At 38.6% G+C, this 19,472-nt stretch overlaps 1 protein-coding gene and 1 pseudogene across 1 annotated transcript in view; both read right to left on the bottom strand.

Annotated features, from left to right (window-relative positions):
• Positions 1-1,498: 1,498 nt before the first annotated feature.
• On the bottom strand, positions 1,499-11,301 carry LOC132123894 (D-beta-hydroxybutyrate dehydrogenase, mitochondrial-like; annotated as a pseudogene).
• Positions 11,175-19,472, bottom strand: part of LOC132123893 (glycogenin-1-like) — a 99,532-nt gene continuing 91,234 nt past the window's right edge. Inside the window, exons 5-7 of the mRNA XM_059534588.1 lie at positions 13,066-13,192; positions 12,471-12,681; positions 11,175-11,804 (exon numbers count right to left, since the gene is read on the bottom strand). Of these exons, the coding sequence (XP_059390571.1) occupies positions 11,658-11,804; positions 12,471-12,681; positions 13,066-13,192 (485 nt within the window). The 3' untranslated portion in view covers positions 11,175-11,657. The remainder of the gene's footprint in view (positions 11,805-12,470; positions 12,682-13,065; positions 13,193-19,472) is intronic.

Here is a 19,472-nt window from a genome sequence, read left to right as displayed (position 1 = left end):
CGCAGGCGTCTTTTGTTCATCTGTGGTTTCATCCTTTCAAAGAAAAGAGCCCCACTACGACATCTGCCACATCAGCAGCCAGACGGGACGTGCCATATAATGCTGCTTTTCACCACTTCTGGCTTCAGGCCTCTGGGGAATCGTGATCGCTCTATGGAAATATCTGCATGACCAAATCAAAATACTGAAAAGTGTTCATATTTCCAAAATGCCTAACCATTAATGAGCCTAAAATATGATAAAGTGAATCAAAGTGCATACATTTAAACAAAGGTAGTTCCCCCCAAAATGAATGAATTTGCTGTTAATTTACTCGCTCTTAGGCCAACCAAGATTTTTAAAAGACTTTAGCTGAAACCATGGTCCTTGGTGATTAATATAATGCAAGTTAACAGCTACCAGCACTTTTGACATTAACAGAAAGCAAATCAAGCTACACAAATTTAACAGCTTTGGCTCCTGACGATGTATTGAGGTCTTATGAAGCGAAACAATCAGTATATGCAAGAAACAGAACGTTATTTAAAACATTATTACCTGTAACTCAGAGCCTCAGGCAAACGGGAATATCTGATTCTTTTCAGCAAACTGGTGGTTTTGGACTGGTTGTTCAGTGGACTGGTTCAATTCACTAGTTTATGTAATCACGCAATGATGAACCTAATATGCAATTGTATTATTAAAGCATCTATTAATGTGAAATGTGGATGTTTTACATGTCTAAAGCAAATAAAGTGAATAAACTCAAGACTTCATCAACTCACCTTTTTACATAAACAATGAGAAATCATAAAAACTTTCATTTGGCCCCTTCATTCAAGTGCTCGGTTTATACATGTGCAAATCAGCGGCTCATCAGTCAAACTGTTTCCTGGAGCGCTGAATGAGCTGCTAAAATCTGCATCATAGGAACATATATGCCAGTATTTTGAGTGAGTGTCACTTGTAGATCTGTGCTGCTCGAGCTGCGAACTGTTTCAGACAGTTCAGTCAGATGAATTGGTTCATCAGGTTCACTAAAAACAACCAGTTCCAAAGAATGATTTGCTCGCAAACCAGACATGTCTCCAGATTGTTTGCCTGAGGCTCTTGATTACAGATAATACTAATAATAATGTTAATTTGATTTCACAGACCAATCATTTTGCTTCATAAGACCTCAATATATTGTCAGGAACCATGTGTATTAATTTGTCTTGCTTGTATATGCTTTTTTTGACTCTTAAAGTAACAGCAGCTGCTGATTAGCATTTTATGAATTACCAAGGAGCATGGTTTCAGCTAAAGGTTCTTTACTGTTCTACTAAATAAAAATAAAATAAAAAAAGTCTTGAATGGCCTGTGGGTGAGGAAATTAACAGCTAATTAATGTTTGGGTAAACTATACATTTAAGGGAATTTTTTTGGACAAAATAATGTTCATTTTTCCAAATCTTTTTTTTTTTTTTTTTTACTTTTAATTTAAAAGATTGTATACTAATTTCAATATGGCATCTCATTAGAAGTAGAGTCTGTCTGAGATGGCCGCAGGAAGGTGGGTCATTATTTGCTTGTGGATCCACCAGTGCGGCTCCATGGGGTTGTACTGTGTGTACGGCCGTTTGGACATCATGGCATCCGTGATGTCATCTAAAACTGGCTGCTGTTGCAGTAAGAGCACTAGAGCCATGTACTGCTCAAAGTGAGCTTTCCCATAGTCCTCCTGGACACCAGGGGGCGCCTCCTTCCAGAGTTTCTCTGCCGTTGTCGTGACTATGTCACGTGTCAGGATGCCTGTGGCCACAATAAAGTTTCCGGGCACAACAACGGAACCCAAACCTTCATTTCATACCTGAGACAGTCAGAAAAAGCCTCCACTCCATATTTGGATATACAATAAGGGGATCGGAGAGTGTTTCTTATTCTGCCGTACATGCTGGCGATGTTCACCACACGACCTGTGACCAAAAGCCAAAAAAAGTCAAATATTATTTAAAATTGAAATTTTTGTTTTCTATTTTAATATATAGAAATACCGCGGTGCAAGGACTCTCTCTCTCTCTCTCTCTCTCTCTCTCTCTCTATATATATATATATATATATATAATTAACTGATTAACGCATTAACTGATTAACGATGACAATTATTTTATCACACGTTAACACAGTTTTTTATTATTATGAAAGTGCATTGGGATGGGTGTCATCACACGTCACAACCAATGAGAGCATTTGGAGTGGGCTGAAGACTACAGCAGCGCAGTGCTCACAATTGCATCAGAGAAACACTCTCGATCAGCACAGTGAAGTGCATCGGTTAGTTAACTTTGTGGTTTATTGTTTTGAGTCTTTTGGGAAGCGGTAACACACAGCCCTCTCACAGTATATTGCTTTACAGATCTATCACTTTTGCCTCTCAGAAATGTACATGCAAATCATGCTGCAGGTATCAGAAGTTCGGCGCTCTGACACTATATGCGTACCACGACCGAGCCTAACTGAACTGTGCTTCAGCCCACCTCTTCCAACCGATCCTGGGCAAGCTTAACAAACTGCGGCACGGAGTGATCACACTAGTCAAACGAACCAGGCTTTAGGGGTCAAAAGTGCTCGCACCACACTGCTGCATTGGGTCCAGCGATAGTGCAGATCTCTACTCTGAATGTAGGAGCCATGTAATTGGAAAGTCATGTGACCAACTGATAATGGGAGTGTCATTAATTAAGTGGGTTAAAACACCTGTTGTGTGTGTGCGTTCACATGGAAGAATGGGGTGAGTGCTGGAGCACATATTTTGTTGACCGTACAAACCTGTACAAAATAAAACAACGTTTAAGCTTTCAAAGAAACGTGTCACAAATGTCATTCCTCCACTCAACTCCTTAGCGGTCTTTGGATTGTTTATATGTGCAGCTACAAGTTAGTCAACAAAATTATTTGTTTGAGAATGTGAAAGCGTCTACGTTGGATTCAAGGAACAGGCCCTCACTCACGCTTTGACTGGAAGGAAAGGAAATGCAGGCTGCGCAGCGCTGACTAAAGGAGATTAGCACATTGGACTTTCAAAGCAACAGGACCGACGTCTTTGGATATGTTTGCTGCTAACAATCATCACACAATTGGACGTTCAAAGCAACAGGACCGATAAATTCGGATATGTTTGCTGCAGTTGAACTGGTAGGACATTGGGTTCTTACGAATTTGCTTGTGTTTGCGGATGATTCGAAATGGTTTGGCAGTTTGCAGTTCGTTTACGATTTATGCAGCGCGGTTGTTGTGTTAGATGAATCGTTGGTTAGATGAATCGTTGGTTTGATGAATCGTTGGTTTGATGAATCGTTGGTTTGATGAATCGTTGGTTAACGTTAGATGAATCGTTGGTTTGATGAATCGTTGGTTTGATGAATCGTTGGTTAGACTGCTGGGCTTTGCGAATCTATTGGAATTGAGGCATCCATTGCTATGCGTTGTTTTGTGTTGTGTTCGCTTGTTTTGGGAAGTGTCTAAGCGCGTCGTATTTAGACGCGCTGTGTGCATGATTCAGTCATGAGTGAAATTGAAACTGGTGCAGATGTTGAACTTGAACAGGACAAATGTAAAAGAAAAGTTCACCTCACAGCAAACTAAAGGCTTTGACTTATAAACTTGAGCAACTTCAAAAAGAACGAAAAAGAAATGTAAATGTGATTAAAAGTTTTATACCAGCCATCAAAGAACTCATGCTGAAAAATGAGAACGTTTCAGCCATACAGTCTGAACTTGAAACTTTGGAGCAAACTTTTAAAGAGACAGTCAAGCTTCATGATACAGTGATCCCATTATTGCCAATTGACGAGCAAATCAAACAAAATGAGTGGTTTTCAAACATCTATAAACACAGTGATGAATTTATAAAAGAGACCAATAAATGGATAAATGGAATTGAGAAGTCAAGTGATGACAACCAGGATCAACAGTTGAAAACAACGGAATGCACTTCGAATGATCCAAAAACCCAGAAAGTGCATCAAATTTCCATGCAGAATCAAGATGACATAAACCCAAGTGACAGTATTTCTAACGTTGGAAGTAAAGGATCAAGTCAACGTAGCGCTGCCACAAGACGTTCAACCACATCAACAACAACTTCAGCTCGCATTAAGGCACAGGCTGATATCGCAGCTTTGTTGGTACGTCAAAATTTAATGAAGGAAAAACACTCAATTGAGGAAAAGGAACAGAACTTAAGGAAACAGAAAGAGGATTTTGAATTGCGAATGGAGATTGCTGCAACTATGGCAAAAGTGAAAGTGCTTAAAGGTTCTAGTGTGCATCATGGTAAAAGCGCAATGACTCATCATTCTGATGGAATGAATTCCTACTTTGATAAAGGACAACAGGCAACACAGACACTCAATGCTGATGCAAATTCATTTACTCCTAGAGCTGAGACACAACAAATTGTTTCTTCTATGGGTGGTGGCAATGAAGGTGCCAAGCCAAAGGGGAATGTTTCTAACACAATTTATTCCCAGAAAATATCAAAATTAAGTAAAACAAATCCAAGTGGTTCTGTGAATACTGGTCCAGGAAATACTGATCAAGTTCTCCATATTTTGGATAAACAAAATGAAATAACATCGTTACTGATTCAACAGCAGTGTTTGTCATCTTTGCCTAAAAGGGAAATTCAAGTGTTTGATGGAAACCCTCTGCAATATCATGCCTTTATGAAATCCTTCGAAAGTTGTGTGTAAAACTGAAAGTCCTAGCGATCGCTTATACTTTCTTGAACAATATACCAGGGGTCATCCAAAGGAGATAATAAAAAGTTGCCAGCATATGCCTGCCGACCGTGGGTATTTAAGAGCCAAAGGTTTACTACAAGAGCATTTTGGTGACCAGTATATAATTGCATCTACCTATATGGAAAAGGCTCTTTCATGGGCGAGTATCAAAAGTGAAGATGTCAGAGCTTTACAGGATTATAGTCTGTTCTTAAGAAGCTGTTGTAACTCCATGGAAGATATTCAGTATTTTCACGAGTTGGATACAGCCACGAATATGTTGACAGTGGTGAAGAAATTACCATTCAAATTGAGGGAAAAATGGAGATCCGAAGTCTGTGAATTGCAAGAAGCTGTCCAACAAAGAGCTACCTTTGGCGACATTGTTAACTTCGTCGAAAGACAAGTAAAGATAATGACTGATCCAGTTTTCGGAGACATACAGGATGGTCCAGCATTTACAGGTAGTAAATTGTTGAACAAAAGCAAGCCTCAGTCTTATCTTAAATCTAAAAGAAGCAGTTTTGCTACTACCGTTACAGCAATGGAAAGGAAATCAGAAATTGGAACCAACAAAAAAGAAATAGTTTCACCCAGCAACAAGAATTGTTTGTTTTGCAGATGTGGACATGCTCTGGAGTCGTGCCCTCTATTGGAAAAGAGGAGTCATAGTGAGAAGATTGCATTCTTAAAAGAGAATAGCGTTTGTTTTGGCTGTATGTGCACAGGGCACATCAGTAGAGATTGTAGAGATCGCCTTTCATGCAAAGTATGTAATCTTAAACACCCTAGTATACTTCACATTTACCCAAGAGCCAAGGAGACCGATTTAAAACCTGTCAGGAGACAAACAGACACTGTAATGGGCAGTGCTCCAGAATCTGTTGAGTCCAGTGGATTTATTGGGGCTGGTGAAGTTGAATGTAAACTTTCCATAGTTCCTGTGCAAGTGAAATCTAAAAAAGGCAATACGACTGTGATTACTTACGCTTTTCTGGATCAAGGTAGCTCCGCAGTATTTTGTACACCTGCGTTGATGAATAGACTTGGTCTTTCAGGTAAAAAGACTAATATTGTCTTGCGTACTATGGGGCAGGAGAAAGTTACAACTACCCATGTTGTTTCTGGATTAGAGGTGTCTGGTTTGAACAAAGATGACTTTTGGGAGTTGCCCGATGCTTATACTCAAAATACTATGCCCGTCCACAGTGGAAACATCCCAAAACAAAAGGATCTGCTGGGATGGCCAGATCTGAATTGTGTGTCTCTACCTGAAATCGACTCTGATGTTGAATTGCTTATAGGAATCAATGCCCCAAGGGTTATGGAGCCGATTCAATTGATCTGCAGTGTCAACAACGGACCATATGCAATTAAAACCAGGTTGGGATGGACAGTAAATGGTCCACTAAGAGGAGATGGTGGTGACCAGTCTGGCTTTGAGTGTCCTGACGTTACGGTCAACCGGATGTCTATTTCAAATTTGGGAGAGCTTTGGCAGCAACAATTCAAGGTTGATTTTCCTGAGTGTAACAAAAACGAACAAGTTGGGTTTTCAAGAGAAGATCACAAATTCATTGAGATGGTAACAAACTCATTAAAGCTTGTAAACGGTCATTATACTATTGGCTTACCTTTGAGGAAGAAAAACGTTTGTATGCCAGACAACAGGACAATTGCTGAACAGCGTGCTCTGAACCTAATGAAAAGGTTGAAAAAGGATGTTTCATTTTATTCTGAATGTTCTGTTTTCATGAAAGCCCTTATCTCTAAAGGTTATGCAGAAACAGTGCCAAAGGAGGACTTAAGACGTAGCGACGGGAAGGTATGGTACATACCCCATCACGGTGTCCATCACCCATGAAAGGGAAATCTTCGGGTCGTCTTTGATTGTGGTGCTTCATTTCGAGGTATATCTTTAAATACCCAACTGTTACAGGGTCCGGATCTCACAAGTTCATTGATCGGAGTGATATCCAGATTCAGGAAGGAGATTTGCTGAGATGCTGAGATTTCTTTGGTGGCCTGATGGTGACCTTACTAGAAATATGGTTGAGCATCGTATGGTTGTGCATCTCTTTGGAGCTACTTCATCACCCAGTTGTGCCAATTTTGCCCTCAGAAGGTGTGCCGAAGACAACAAAGACTTCAGCAAGGAAGTTACCGAAGCAATCTTGCATTGTTTTTATGTGGATGACTGTCTGTTGTCAGTAAAATCAGAGGAAGAGGCCGTTTCTCTTTATCACAACCTTGTTGCTATTTGTGCGAAAGGAGGGTTTTCATTGACAAAATGGATGAGTAATAATCGAAATGTTCTGGCAAAAATCCCAGAGGAATTCAGAGCAAAAAATTTGAAGGATTTGGACTTGGAACAAGATTTACTTCCAGTGGAAAGAGTCCTGGGAGTTCAATGGTGCATACAATCTGATGCCTTCAAGTTTAAGATTGTGCTGCAGCAAAGACCTCTGACCAAAAGAGGGATCCTGGCTACCATGAGTTCTGTCTATGATCCTTTAGGAATCCTGTCTCCTGTGATTTTATATGCAAAAAAGATCTTGCAAGATCTGTGCAGGAAGAAAATAGGCTGGGATGAAATTATTCCTGCTTCAAATGCTCAGGAGTGGATCAAGTGGTTGGATGGATTGCATGAATTGGAAAGCTTCAAAATCGATAGATGCTTTAAACCAGTGGATTTCAGCGAGGTGGGCACAGCACAATTACACCACTTTTCCGACGCAAGTGAAGATGGTTATGGAGTAGTTTCATATCTGCTTTTGCATAATGTTGACTCACAAGCACATGTCGCCTTTGTAATGGGGAAAGCTAGAGTAGCTCCTTTGAAGCTAGTATCTATACCTCGAATGGAACTCATTGCTGCAACACTGGCAAGTCGAATGGATTCATTGTGGAGATTAGAACTGTGCATGGACCTTCAAGACTCTGTCTTCTGGACTGACAGTACTTCTGTACTTAAATATATCAAAAACGAAGTCTCTAGGTACCGTACCTTTGTTGCTAACCGAGTTTCGGAAATCCTTAAGGTGTCTCGATCATCACAATGGCGGTATGTGAATACTGCAATGAATTCAGCAGATATAGCTTCTAGAGGTTTGAGAGTGGAATCATTCCTGAAGAACAAGAATTGGGTGCTTGGACCTAAGTTTCTTCTTTTGCCTGAACAGGAGTGGCCAGTTAATCCTATTGACCAGGGGGAATGTTCACCAGATGATCCAGAGATAAAAGCAAGTGTCACAGTCAATGCTGTACAAATAGAAGAGAATAAGGATGTCACAACGTACTTCATCCAGTATTTCTCCTCGTGGATCCATTTGAAGAGGTCGGTGGCTTGGATCCTCAGATTTAAGCAATTGCTGTTCAATCTAAGTCAAAAGAGGAAAGCACTGAGTATGTCTTTAATACAATCTTGCATGGATGAAAACCAACAAAGACAACATTTGAAGGAGGAAATGGAGAAAATCAAGGCACAATGTGACAAAAGTGAGCTTTCTGTGGTAGAACTAAAGAGAGCTGAATTAGCGGTAATTCGTCACTGCTAAAGAAAGAAATACTCTGATGAACTCTCAAGCTTGCAAAAGGGAGAAAATGTGAAAAAGAACAGTCACATTTATAAGCTAAATCCTATCCTTGAAGATGGAGTTTTAAGAGTTGGCGGACGTTTGAGTAGGGCAGTTATGCCCGAAGAGACAAAACATCCCGCTATACTTGCTAAGGATTTTCACATCTCAGACATCATTGTTCGACACATATATCAAGAGGTGGGTCACGGTGGTCGAAACTACATGCTGTCAAGGTTGCATCAGAGGTACTGGATACCTGGTGCCAGTATAGCCATAAGGAAGATATTGTCCAAGTGTGTGATTTGCAAGTGTTTGCAAGCAGCTCCAGGGCATCAACAGATGGCAAACCTACCTTTGACTAGAGTTTCTCCAGATAAACCTCCATTTACGTTTGTCGGAGTCGACTGTTTTGGACCCTTTGAAGTTAAGAGCAGGAGAAGTATTGTGAAGAGATACGGAGTTATCTTCACATGCTTAGCCATTTGTGCTATTCATATTGAAGTTGTACAATCGTTGGATACTGATTCCTTTATTAATGCACTGCGACGATTTATCGCCAGACGCGGACAAGTCTTGGAAATGCAATCTGACAATGGTACAAATTTTCTTTTCAAATGGTACATTTTTTCAAATGTTGTTATGAATATTAATAAATAATTAAAGAGTGTATAAATACTCTAAACTCAAATAGCACTTCTCCGAAACATCCCCGTTTTGGTCGTCTGGTCCCCCTGATTGACCTTTGAACTGCTCATCGTCTATGAACTTCTACAGTCTGATCTGATCTGAAGACACAAACCTTTCTCCGGCTCTTTCAGGTTAGCAGTCACAAACTCAACAGCCTGAGAGACCTGCTCCTCACTGCAGACGTCCAGCTGCACAACCTTCAGCTTCTCTGAATGAAGGCTCTCCAGCTCTTTGCACCTTCTCCATCCTTCATCCACACACAAAAACAAACCGGTATGACATTACATACCCTGCACACTGTGCCACACAAGACCATTTACAGTGTACACTTGATTAATCCTAATGGGAGTAATTCAGTTTATTCTGCATTATCAAAAAAGTGAATGCAACTTTCAGAAGTTCAGCTGAGGAGTACATTTCAGGAATAGTTGAACCATTACCTTAAACAGACAACCTGCAAACACAGTGAAGCCAAGCTCATGAAAGTGCTTGGCCAAAGCAAGTCCAAATCCAGTGTCACAGCCCGTAATGAGCACAGCTCTCCCCTCAACCTACAGAGTGACTATAAAACATGAAATGCTAATTGTAAATATATGATACAATTTACTCGATCTTCTCAGTTATCTTATTACATGAATAAATAGTGTACATTTTACTTAAGATATTATAGTTCCAACTTAATCTTGATTTTACAATGTATAAATTACATGAATTAATGTAATAGATTTTACCATACCATAAAGTCATTATTTTCAGTGTGCCATAAATCAATCAGATAAGCCTTCTCTAAAAACACACATGACATGGCCTTAGAAAATATTTCATAAAATTCAGTTTTACAGATTATATTATGAAATTTCAATTGAAGCTTTGGTAGACTTGTGGCATTAGCTACACTATGTTTTTAAAATCATATCCTACATCAACAATTAATTTAATACATTTAAAAAATGTGTTTTTAATATTTTTTGTTTCGTTTTGTTTTTATGTTTGAGCTTATATATCGCTATTATCATAACAGTCTGAGTAATTCTGATTCCTGTAAACTTTGAAGTGTCAGCTTTGTGAACTTATGTTGATTATGTATCTAGTCAGAAAGAATCATGAGCAGAAACCATTTTTATTTTGGTAATTTTGTAATGGGTGATTTGAAATGTAATATTACTCTTCTGCTCATAATTAAAAATATTAATAATTATAATTACATTTTGCTCCTTCTGATATTTCTCACTGGAAATGAACTAGCCTATTAATTTATATGTTTTTACTGTACTGTATTAACTGCAACCACTTTACCAACCGCTAGGTGACGCTAGAGAACTACATGAAAAGAAAAATATTAAAAAATAAAAACACTAAAATAATTCGCGCAAAGATGCAGTTCCACTAAGAACCGCACGGTGTTCATTATATTTCATATATATATATATATATATATATATATATATATATATATATATACACACAGACACACATCTCTCAACAAATATTGTCTAAATATTTATAATCCTCAAATCACACTCATGCTTATAGTTGTTAAGACTTTAAACCTGGTTTTGGTGGAACATGTTCCTGACAGCTGAAGTATATTTCATGTAATATTTTATGTATCGTCTATTACAGTAAATTTGCCTGGCTCTCAAACTTACATTAATACAACCATAAAAAAAAAAAAAGATTAAATATCACATATAATCATTTTGAAAGCTTTATTTTGTAGTCAGTGTGGACAAAGACCCTGCAACACCTGAATCAAATAAAACAGAGATACAAAAATACAAACAGACAAAGATATGGAAATGAAGACATGTGACAATAGATGGCAGAATGAGAAAACAGTAGCAACCGCTGTAAACCAGAGAACAACATGTGAACATGGTGATGAAACAATATCAACCAAATTTGACATTCATAAGAGCATTGAGCCTTTAATAAGTAAAACATTAAGGCAATCAACGACTTACTGTGATTATGGGAATCAGTGCGAATTAAAAGAGAAATTAAAAATATAGTCACATATCCCAAATTTTATTCTCTTCAATAAAAAAAGTCAAAATATTTTATTTAAAAGTGCTGGAACTGGCAACATGATGTGCTCTAGTTAAAGGTACACTGTATTTTTTTTTCAGCAGTCCCCTTAATAAAATGAAAATGACTTATGTTTAAAATCATGTACACACGTGATAAAACTCACTCCAGTTACACCAGTAGACTAATAAAAGCTGTTTTGTGTACATTGAACATGTCACCTCAATACCATCAGTAGTAGCTGGGTTTCTCAGGAACCCCATTCCTGGACTTCTGTGTGTAAAATATATTGATCATTGTAAACTGAAGAGTTTGTACATTGGTATTGGTGACTGAAAACTCTTCCTACTGTATGATTATGAATCCAGATCACTAGGTGTCAGTATAAGTCCAAAAAATGACGGGACTGCGTCTTTAAAACATGGACACTGAGTATGTGAAAGAGAAAGCTGGCCCCAAACTCCCTTAGTAGCCATGCCCTTCAGAATTCACATTTTTCACGAGGTTCAAAAGTTAAGTTCTGGCAACTAGTAATAAATGTTTGAATGAGGAAGATGGAGAGTGTGATGAGTCTTGCATAGCTGAATACCCTCGCAAATTTGTATGTGTTTTTGACTTTCTATTTCAGGAAAACATCAAGCTTTTTCTGAATGTTGTCAAAAGAGTCTATTCCCATGTAGTCGGCCTGGCCCTGTTCCCAGAGATGCCGGCGCTCCGCTGAGGACACGAGCGGCTGAACACGCTCCTCGCTCTCCACAGCTTCCTCCTGCCAACAACAGAACCGTCCAAGTTATTAAAATCATCACAGTAATGAACACCATTAAAAATAGGAATCTTTCAGTTTTGTAAGTTTAAAAGTCTGTCTATAGAATTGATATTTAACATGAATTTTTATTTTCCTAGTTTCTACCCAACCTTTTATTGAGCTTGATTTGTATTCATTAATTATTATTTAGTTTATTTTTTATTTTTTGTGGGAAAATAGAACCAGGAATCTTGCAGTCTTGAAGAAACCTAGATATGCAAGATTTAAAAGTGTGATTTCTGTGATTTTATATAAAATGAATTTACATTTTCTAGTTATGACAACGATTTTGTAGAAATTGTGAGTATTTTTTGTTTGTAATTTTGTCATCTTAAATCCCAAACAAAATGGTGTTTTGGGAAAAAAATTAATAATAAAATATTATTTATTTTCAGTAAATCCCTAACAAAATATCCTTCTTTGAACAACATTCTCACAGTGATAAAAAAAAATACTGTATGAGAGAGACTACAATTAAAAGTGTGATATATAAACATAAATATATAAAACAGCAGTGTGAATAATGTATCTTAATACAGTTAACAACAACAAAAAATGATTTAAGTCTGACAGTCAGGACATGGCCATGTAGACAGTGTTTTTCTTGTTCAGTGTGTTAGGCCTGACCTCACAGCCGGAGTTGAAGCGCTGGTCTCCATACTCTCGGATCAGAGCGGGCAGCACCTCGGCGCTGTACAGAGCCCACCACTGCAGCAGGAAGCCGTGCTGAGATGAGGCCTGCACATCTCCTCTCAATCTCCTCTGCGTGAGGTTATATGTGTAGCTCCACGGCTTCATCTGGCCCAGGAAGTGCACAACCTTTGCATTTGCACCATATCTTTGGACAGAAACACATTTTCAGCATGTATTCCTAAAAGATAGCAGGCATCCATAACGTATATCAATGCATTTCAATGCTGAGCTGAAAATAAAATGCTTTGAGGTCAAGTAGGATTTCAGGATTTTACAGGTTAATAGTCCTGACAATGGACAATACACAATGCTATTTAAATACGGTTTAAGCATATGCGATTTGTGACCCTCACACTCTCAGCCTGTCTCACACCCTTCTTCCTCAGCTCCTGTAACACGATGTTACGGCATAAGCAGCCTTCATTTGATCCGTGTATGTGTCTTGTTACCGCCCAATCATACGGCCAGCGCATACCAGCGTCAGTGACAGAGTGTCAAACCACGGCTGAAGTCAAGGCGTCACACTTACTGTTTCAACGCAGGAAGGTACGTGTAGATGGCTATGCTGCTCATGTTATAGATGAAGGGAAGGTGTTTGTTGATGTCGGCTGTTGCCCAGTCGCTGAAGAAGCCGTTCAGAACTCCTTGGTCTCCTCCTGTTGAACAAATGAATAAATAAATAAATAATGCCACTTAAAAAGGAATTACTGTAGCTCTCTTTCATTTATCAGTTATTATTAGTGCAATTTAGAACACAGCAAATCATTTCAAATCATTTTATTTAATAGGTTACTAAAGATGAAGTGTTTTTCTGCACCACTAGCATCATAAAGTGAAATTATTGCAATAAATAAACAATGAATGAATGAATGAATAAACATACAATTAAAAGAATGAATATAAAAAATAATAAATGGTTAAACAAATAAATAATTAGCACGCAATTGCAAAATTGCAAAAATGAGAAAATAAATACAAATAATAAACATTTTTTATACAAAAACAATTAAATGAATAAATAACAAAAAATAATAATAACTGATTAAACAAACAAATAAATAAAATAAAAAAATAAGATTAAATAAATACAAATTAATAAATATATAATTACCAAAATTAAATAAAAATAAATACATAAAACTGAATATATAAATGATTACCAAAATAAAATAAAATAAATGTATGAAAATAAAACAAATAATTTATTAACTAAATAAAAACCAAATAAATGAATATTTGATTAAGTATTAAGTGATTAATCTGTTGATGGAGGCACAGAGTATACACTTAAGGAATCAGGTTAAAATAGCTTTTTAACACACGCACACATGATTGTTTTTGTGAAAAGTGTGTTCATCCCATAGGCTTAATGGTTTTCATACTGTACAAATTGTATATTCTATGGCCCTTCACCAACCCTACACCTAACCCTCACAGGAAACTTTGTGCATTTTTACTTTCTCGAAAAAAAAAAAAAAAAAACTCATTGTGTATGGTTTATACGCTTTTTGAAAAAATGGGGACATGGGTTAAGTCCTTATAAGTCACCCTCTCCTTGTAATACCGGTGTCATACCAATGTCATTATACAGAGTTGTGTCCTAGTTTTATTGGACCTCCCATCGGCTTTTGACACTATTGACCATAATATTATGATAAATAGACTTCGTGACCTGGTTGGTATGTCTGGATCAGTTTTAAAATGGTTTTCATCCTACCTGTCTGGTAGAAGTTTTAGTGTTTATGTTAATCATATTATGTCTAAACCTGCAGAGTTGTCGTGTGGGGTACCTCAGGGTTCTGTCTTGGGACCTATCTTGTTCCTCTTGTACATATTTCCTCTTGGTCAGATAATTAGTCAGTTTAGCGAAATATCTTACCATCTGTATGCGGATGATATCCAACTGTATTGTTCCTTTAAGGAAACTGAGTTCTTTAAATTGTCTTCCTTAATCAACTGTCTGACTATTATCAAACAGTGGTTATGTGAGAACGTTTTGCTTCTGAATTCTGACAAAACAGAAACACTAATTATCGCCCCTGAAAGTAAAATCCCAAAGATAATTCAACATATTGGTGACTTGGGCTCGTCTGTCTAACCAAGCCTCAGGAGCTTAGGTGTTGTTTTCGAGTTAGCTATGTCCTTGGAGCTGCACTCTAAACAATTAGTTAGAAACTGTTTTTTCAACTGAGGAACATTTCCAAATTAAGATCATTTGTGACTAAGGGTGAGTTGGAGATATTTATTCATGCATTCATCTCCTCTCATTTAGACTACTGTAACAGTCTTTTTACTTGTTTGAGTAAGAAGGAGCTTTATCGTCTCCAGGCTGTTCAGAACTCTGCTGCAAGGCTTTTAACTCGCATTAAGAAAAGAGAACACATCACACCGGCTTTAGTAGCACTTCACTGGTTACCTGTCCAGTATAGAATTCATTTTAAAATCCTGGTCCTTACTTTTAGAGCCTTGCATGGCCAAGTCCCTACCTACATCACTGACCTGATACAGCTTCATACTCCTACCCGGTGTCTCAGGTCATTAGATCAGAGGCTATTAGTTGTTCCCCATACTCATTTTAAAACTAGAGGGGACCAGTCATTCCAGGCAGTTGCTCCTAGGCTGTGGAATGCTTTGCCTCTTTTTCTGCATTGTGTAAACTCAGTTGATTCTTTTAAAAAACAACTGAAGTCTCTACTATTCAAGCAGGCTTTTGATTAGTTGAGGGGTTTTATGGTTGTTTGTCGTGTTTGCTGTTTGTATTTTGTAGGATGCTTTCAAATTGTTATTGTATTACATTTTATTGTGAAGTACTTTGTGATTTTTATCTGTGAAAAGTGCTATATAAATAAATTTTACTTACTTAACTTACTTTACTGATATGTCACAAAAACATGCCAACATATTTTAATGTTTTGGTTTGTTGGGTGTTGCTATGAGCTTGCTAAAGAGTTCTCATTGCTTGTCCAAGCAGTTGCTAGAGTGATCTGGGTGGTTGCTAGGTAGTCTTGCACAGCCAGACCATCAGACTGACGGCTGAAGGTCTGAAATCTATGGCAGCATTCTTTGGACAAGGCCCGCCCATGAGTCCATTTGACCGACATATCATACAACCAATCACAGTTCGTTTCGTTCATTGCAATGTTTTGAGGCGTGGAAATGTCGCCACAATAACAGACCGGTGTGTAAAACTCTTGCATGTAAATATTTAAATATTTGACATACTTTTGAATATCCGCGTTTAGTTGATCCTGAAAAGCGCAGTTCATCACAGTTGTAAACTCTGCGCCTTCTTCTTTCATGAAGTGGTTTGGCGCCACAGCATTTTTGTTTCCAAGTGGAACATTAAAGAATGCGACACACATGTCTCCTGGAAATCCTATATAATTCAACCAATCCGATGATGACTTCGACACTCTTGAAATGTTTCTTTTGTGTCCCATATGCATCAGACGTTTAGCCAACTGTCCGTTGGCATGACATCTGAAGCTAAGACTAGTTGCTAGGTAGTTTATAAGGTGTTTTGACCATAGATATGTATAGATAGATGCCCCATTCGACTGCACCATGCAAGTAGGCAACATATTTAATGGTCAACTTGATGTAATTCACCATAATAATAAATGAATATTTGAAGATGCCACAATCCTGCACAGCCGATGGTTGTAAAAGCCACCGGGTTTAAATTTCAGAAGAAACGAGATAACCTTTCAAATGTGAGAATGTGTTGATTTTAATGTATGTCGTGTTTTTAAATGTATTAATTCAATATTAGAAGTTTTTAAACACTGGTGACTTTTAATGTTGTGTTGGCTAACACGCTCATCTTGTTGTATGGTGTTAGTTAGGTCTACACAACAACACCTTGAGCTCTCTCGTGCACCGTACTCGAGGGTTCGTAGACCATCGGATATTATGGTGAATGACTTCAACTTGACCCTTATATGGCGGATAGCACATGTATTGCGGCCCATAGAAACAGTCACTAATGAGGAATCTACATATACATATCTTTGGTTTTGACTCATTTTCTGTTTCACACAGTCATATGTGATGAAATCTGATATATCTGTTCAGACAGAGACAAATATTGTCCAAAACTGCTGACAACATAGTGAATGTCACATAGTTCAGGACTAAATCAGGACAGTGAATGAAAATAAGTGCTCTTCAAAATTCATGCTCTTTTGAGGAGTATACAGAGTATAAGGAATGTGTCCAGATGCTTACTAGTTGAAAAGGTTGTTGGCGCCCGTACTGCGTTTGAGCTCCGTCACTATATTCTTTTTATAGACTATTTTTATCTTAAAAATCAATTTTATACACCATCGTTTCCGTTTATATAACGTGTGAATATATCCTCTATTGTATTCTACAACAAAAACAATCAGAGCGCCTCGTTATCACTAGTTTTATTTTGAGCTCCCTGGGTCCGCTATTAGCTTATAGCCCATTAGCATCAGCGGCGTGGTTGCTGCTAACTGCGCTTACATTGCTAATACTCTATTCACACACATTACCACTGCTGTACTCACTGTTACTTGCTTTAATGGCGGATGAATGTCTACCTTTGATTGCAGGCGAGGACACGTTTGAGCTGCATTCGGTGCAGCTCGAGCTCGAGGCCGTGGGGAAGCAGATTCGCGACCTGGAGGTGAGGCAGGCCCAGCTGAGAGAGAGGAGAGCCGCGCTGGAATCATCCCGGGCTGAAGCTCACAAGTCCGGGGTAAGTATACAGCGTGCTGTTAACAGTCCCACCACGTCTACTCCGTGTGTTTCACCACGGACCCTGGGTGCATCCACAGCGGAGGACGCGAGCCAGGCCCCGGGCGACGATTTCTCCCCCTCCGGTCTTCGAGATCTCCACACGGAACCGCTTCGCTCCCCTCCTCGAGACAGGACGCGATGCTGTGATCATCGGAGACTCCATCGTCCGACACGTCCGTGCTACGTTAGCCGAAGGTAAAGTGCACACTCATTGTTTCCCTGGTGCTCGTGTTCTCGATGTTTCTGCACAGATACCCATGATCCCTAAGGCCGACCAGAGCCCCAGAGTGGTCGAGCTTCACACCGGGGTTAACGACACCACGCTGCGGCAGACGGAGATGCTGAAGAGGGACTTCAGCAGCCTGATGGAGACGGTTCGCAGCACGACGCCCGCGGCGATGATCATCGTGTCAGGACCACTGCCCACGTATCGACGAGGACACGAAAAGTTCAGTAGACTTTTTGCTTTAAATGAATGGTTGTTGTCATGATGTAAAGAACAGAAACTGCTATTTGTTAATAACTGGAATCTTTTCTGGGAGCAGAAACTGCTATTTGTTAATAACTGGAATCTTTTCTGGGAGCGTCCTAGGCTGTTTCGCGCTGATGGCTTGCACCCCAGCAGAGTCGGAGCGGAGCTGCTCTCTGAAAAAAATCTCCAGGACACTATCTTATCGTGATTAAACCAGAAACATCTAAAGTAAATTAACAAAAACAGTCTTTAAAGTTTGGGCTCATAAATATTAGATCACTCACACCCAAAGCAGTTATTGTAAATGAAATGATCACAGATAATAGTTTTGATGTCCTCTGCTTGACTGAAACCTGGCTAAAACCAAATGATTATTTTGGTCTAAATGAGTCGACTCCACCAAACTACTGTTATAAGCATGAGCCCCATCAGACTGGTCGTGGCGGAGGTGTTGCAACAATATATAGTGATATTCTCAATGTTACCCAGAACACGGGAACACAGGTTTAACTCATTCGAAATACTTCTGCTTAATGTTACACTGTCAGACATTCAAAAGAAATTTAATGTATCTCTTGCTCTGGCTACTGTGTATAGACCACCAGGGCCGTATACAAAATTCCCAAAGGAATTTGCAGATTTCCTCTCAGACCTTCTGGTTACAGTTGATAAGGCGCTAATCATGGGAGATTTTAATATTCACGCTGATAATACAAATGATGCATTAGGACTTGCGTTTACTGACCTAATAAACTCTTTTGGAGTCAAGCAAAATGTCACCAGGCCCACTCATCGTTTTAATCATACACTAGATTTAATTATATCGCATGGAATCGATCTTACTGCTATAGATATCGTACCTCAATGTGATGATATTACAGACCATTTCCTTGTATCGTGCATGCTGCATATCACTGATATTAACTATATGTCTCAGCGTTACCGTCTGGGCAGAACTATTGTTCCAGTCACCAAAGACAGATTCGCAAATAACCTGCCTGATCTATCTCAACTGCTATTTGTACCCAAAAATACACATGAATTAGACGAAATTACTGACAACATGGGCACTATTTTCTCATAAACTCATAGTCTTGAACGCAAATGGAGAAAAACTAACTTGGAAGTTTTTAGAACTGCATGGAAATACAGTATGTCCAGCTATAGACAGGTTCTAAAAACTGCTAGGGCAGAGCATATCCACAAACTCATAGAAAATAACCAAAACAATCCAAGGTTTTTATTTAGCACAGTGGCTAAATTAACAAATTACCAGACGCCACTTGATTAAAATATTCCACCAACGTTAAATAGTAATGACTTTATACATTTCTTCACTGATAAAATAGATAACATTAGAAATACAATAGCGAATGTAGATTCTACAGCGTCTAACACTTCAGTTTCATCCATCGCACCCAAAGATAAACTGCAGTGCTTTACAAATATAGGACAGGAAGAGCTAAATAAACTTATCACTGTATCTAAACCAACAACATGTTTATTAGATCCTGTACCCACTAAATTACTGAAAGAGTTGTTACCTGTAGCTGAAGAACCGCTTCTCAATATTATTAACTCCTCGTTATCTTTAGGTCACGTCCCAAAACCATTCAAGCTGGCGGTTATCAAGCCTCTTATTAAGAAACCAAAACTAGATCCTAGTGAACTGGCAAATTATAGGCCTATTTCAAATCTTC

Source organism: Carassius carassius, chromosome 42, assembly GCF_963082965.1.
Source record: "Carassius carassius chromosome 42, fCarCar2.1, whole genome shotgun sequence".
NCBI lineage: Eukaryota > Metazoa > Chordata > Actinopteri > Cypriniformes > Cyprinidae > Carassius > Carassius carassius.
This window is presented reverse-complemented; position numbering and strand designations above follow the sequence as displayed.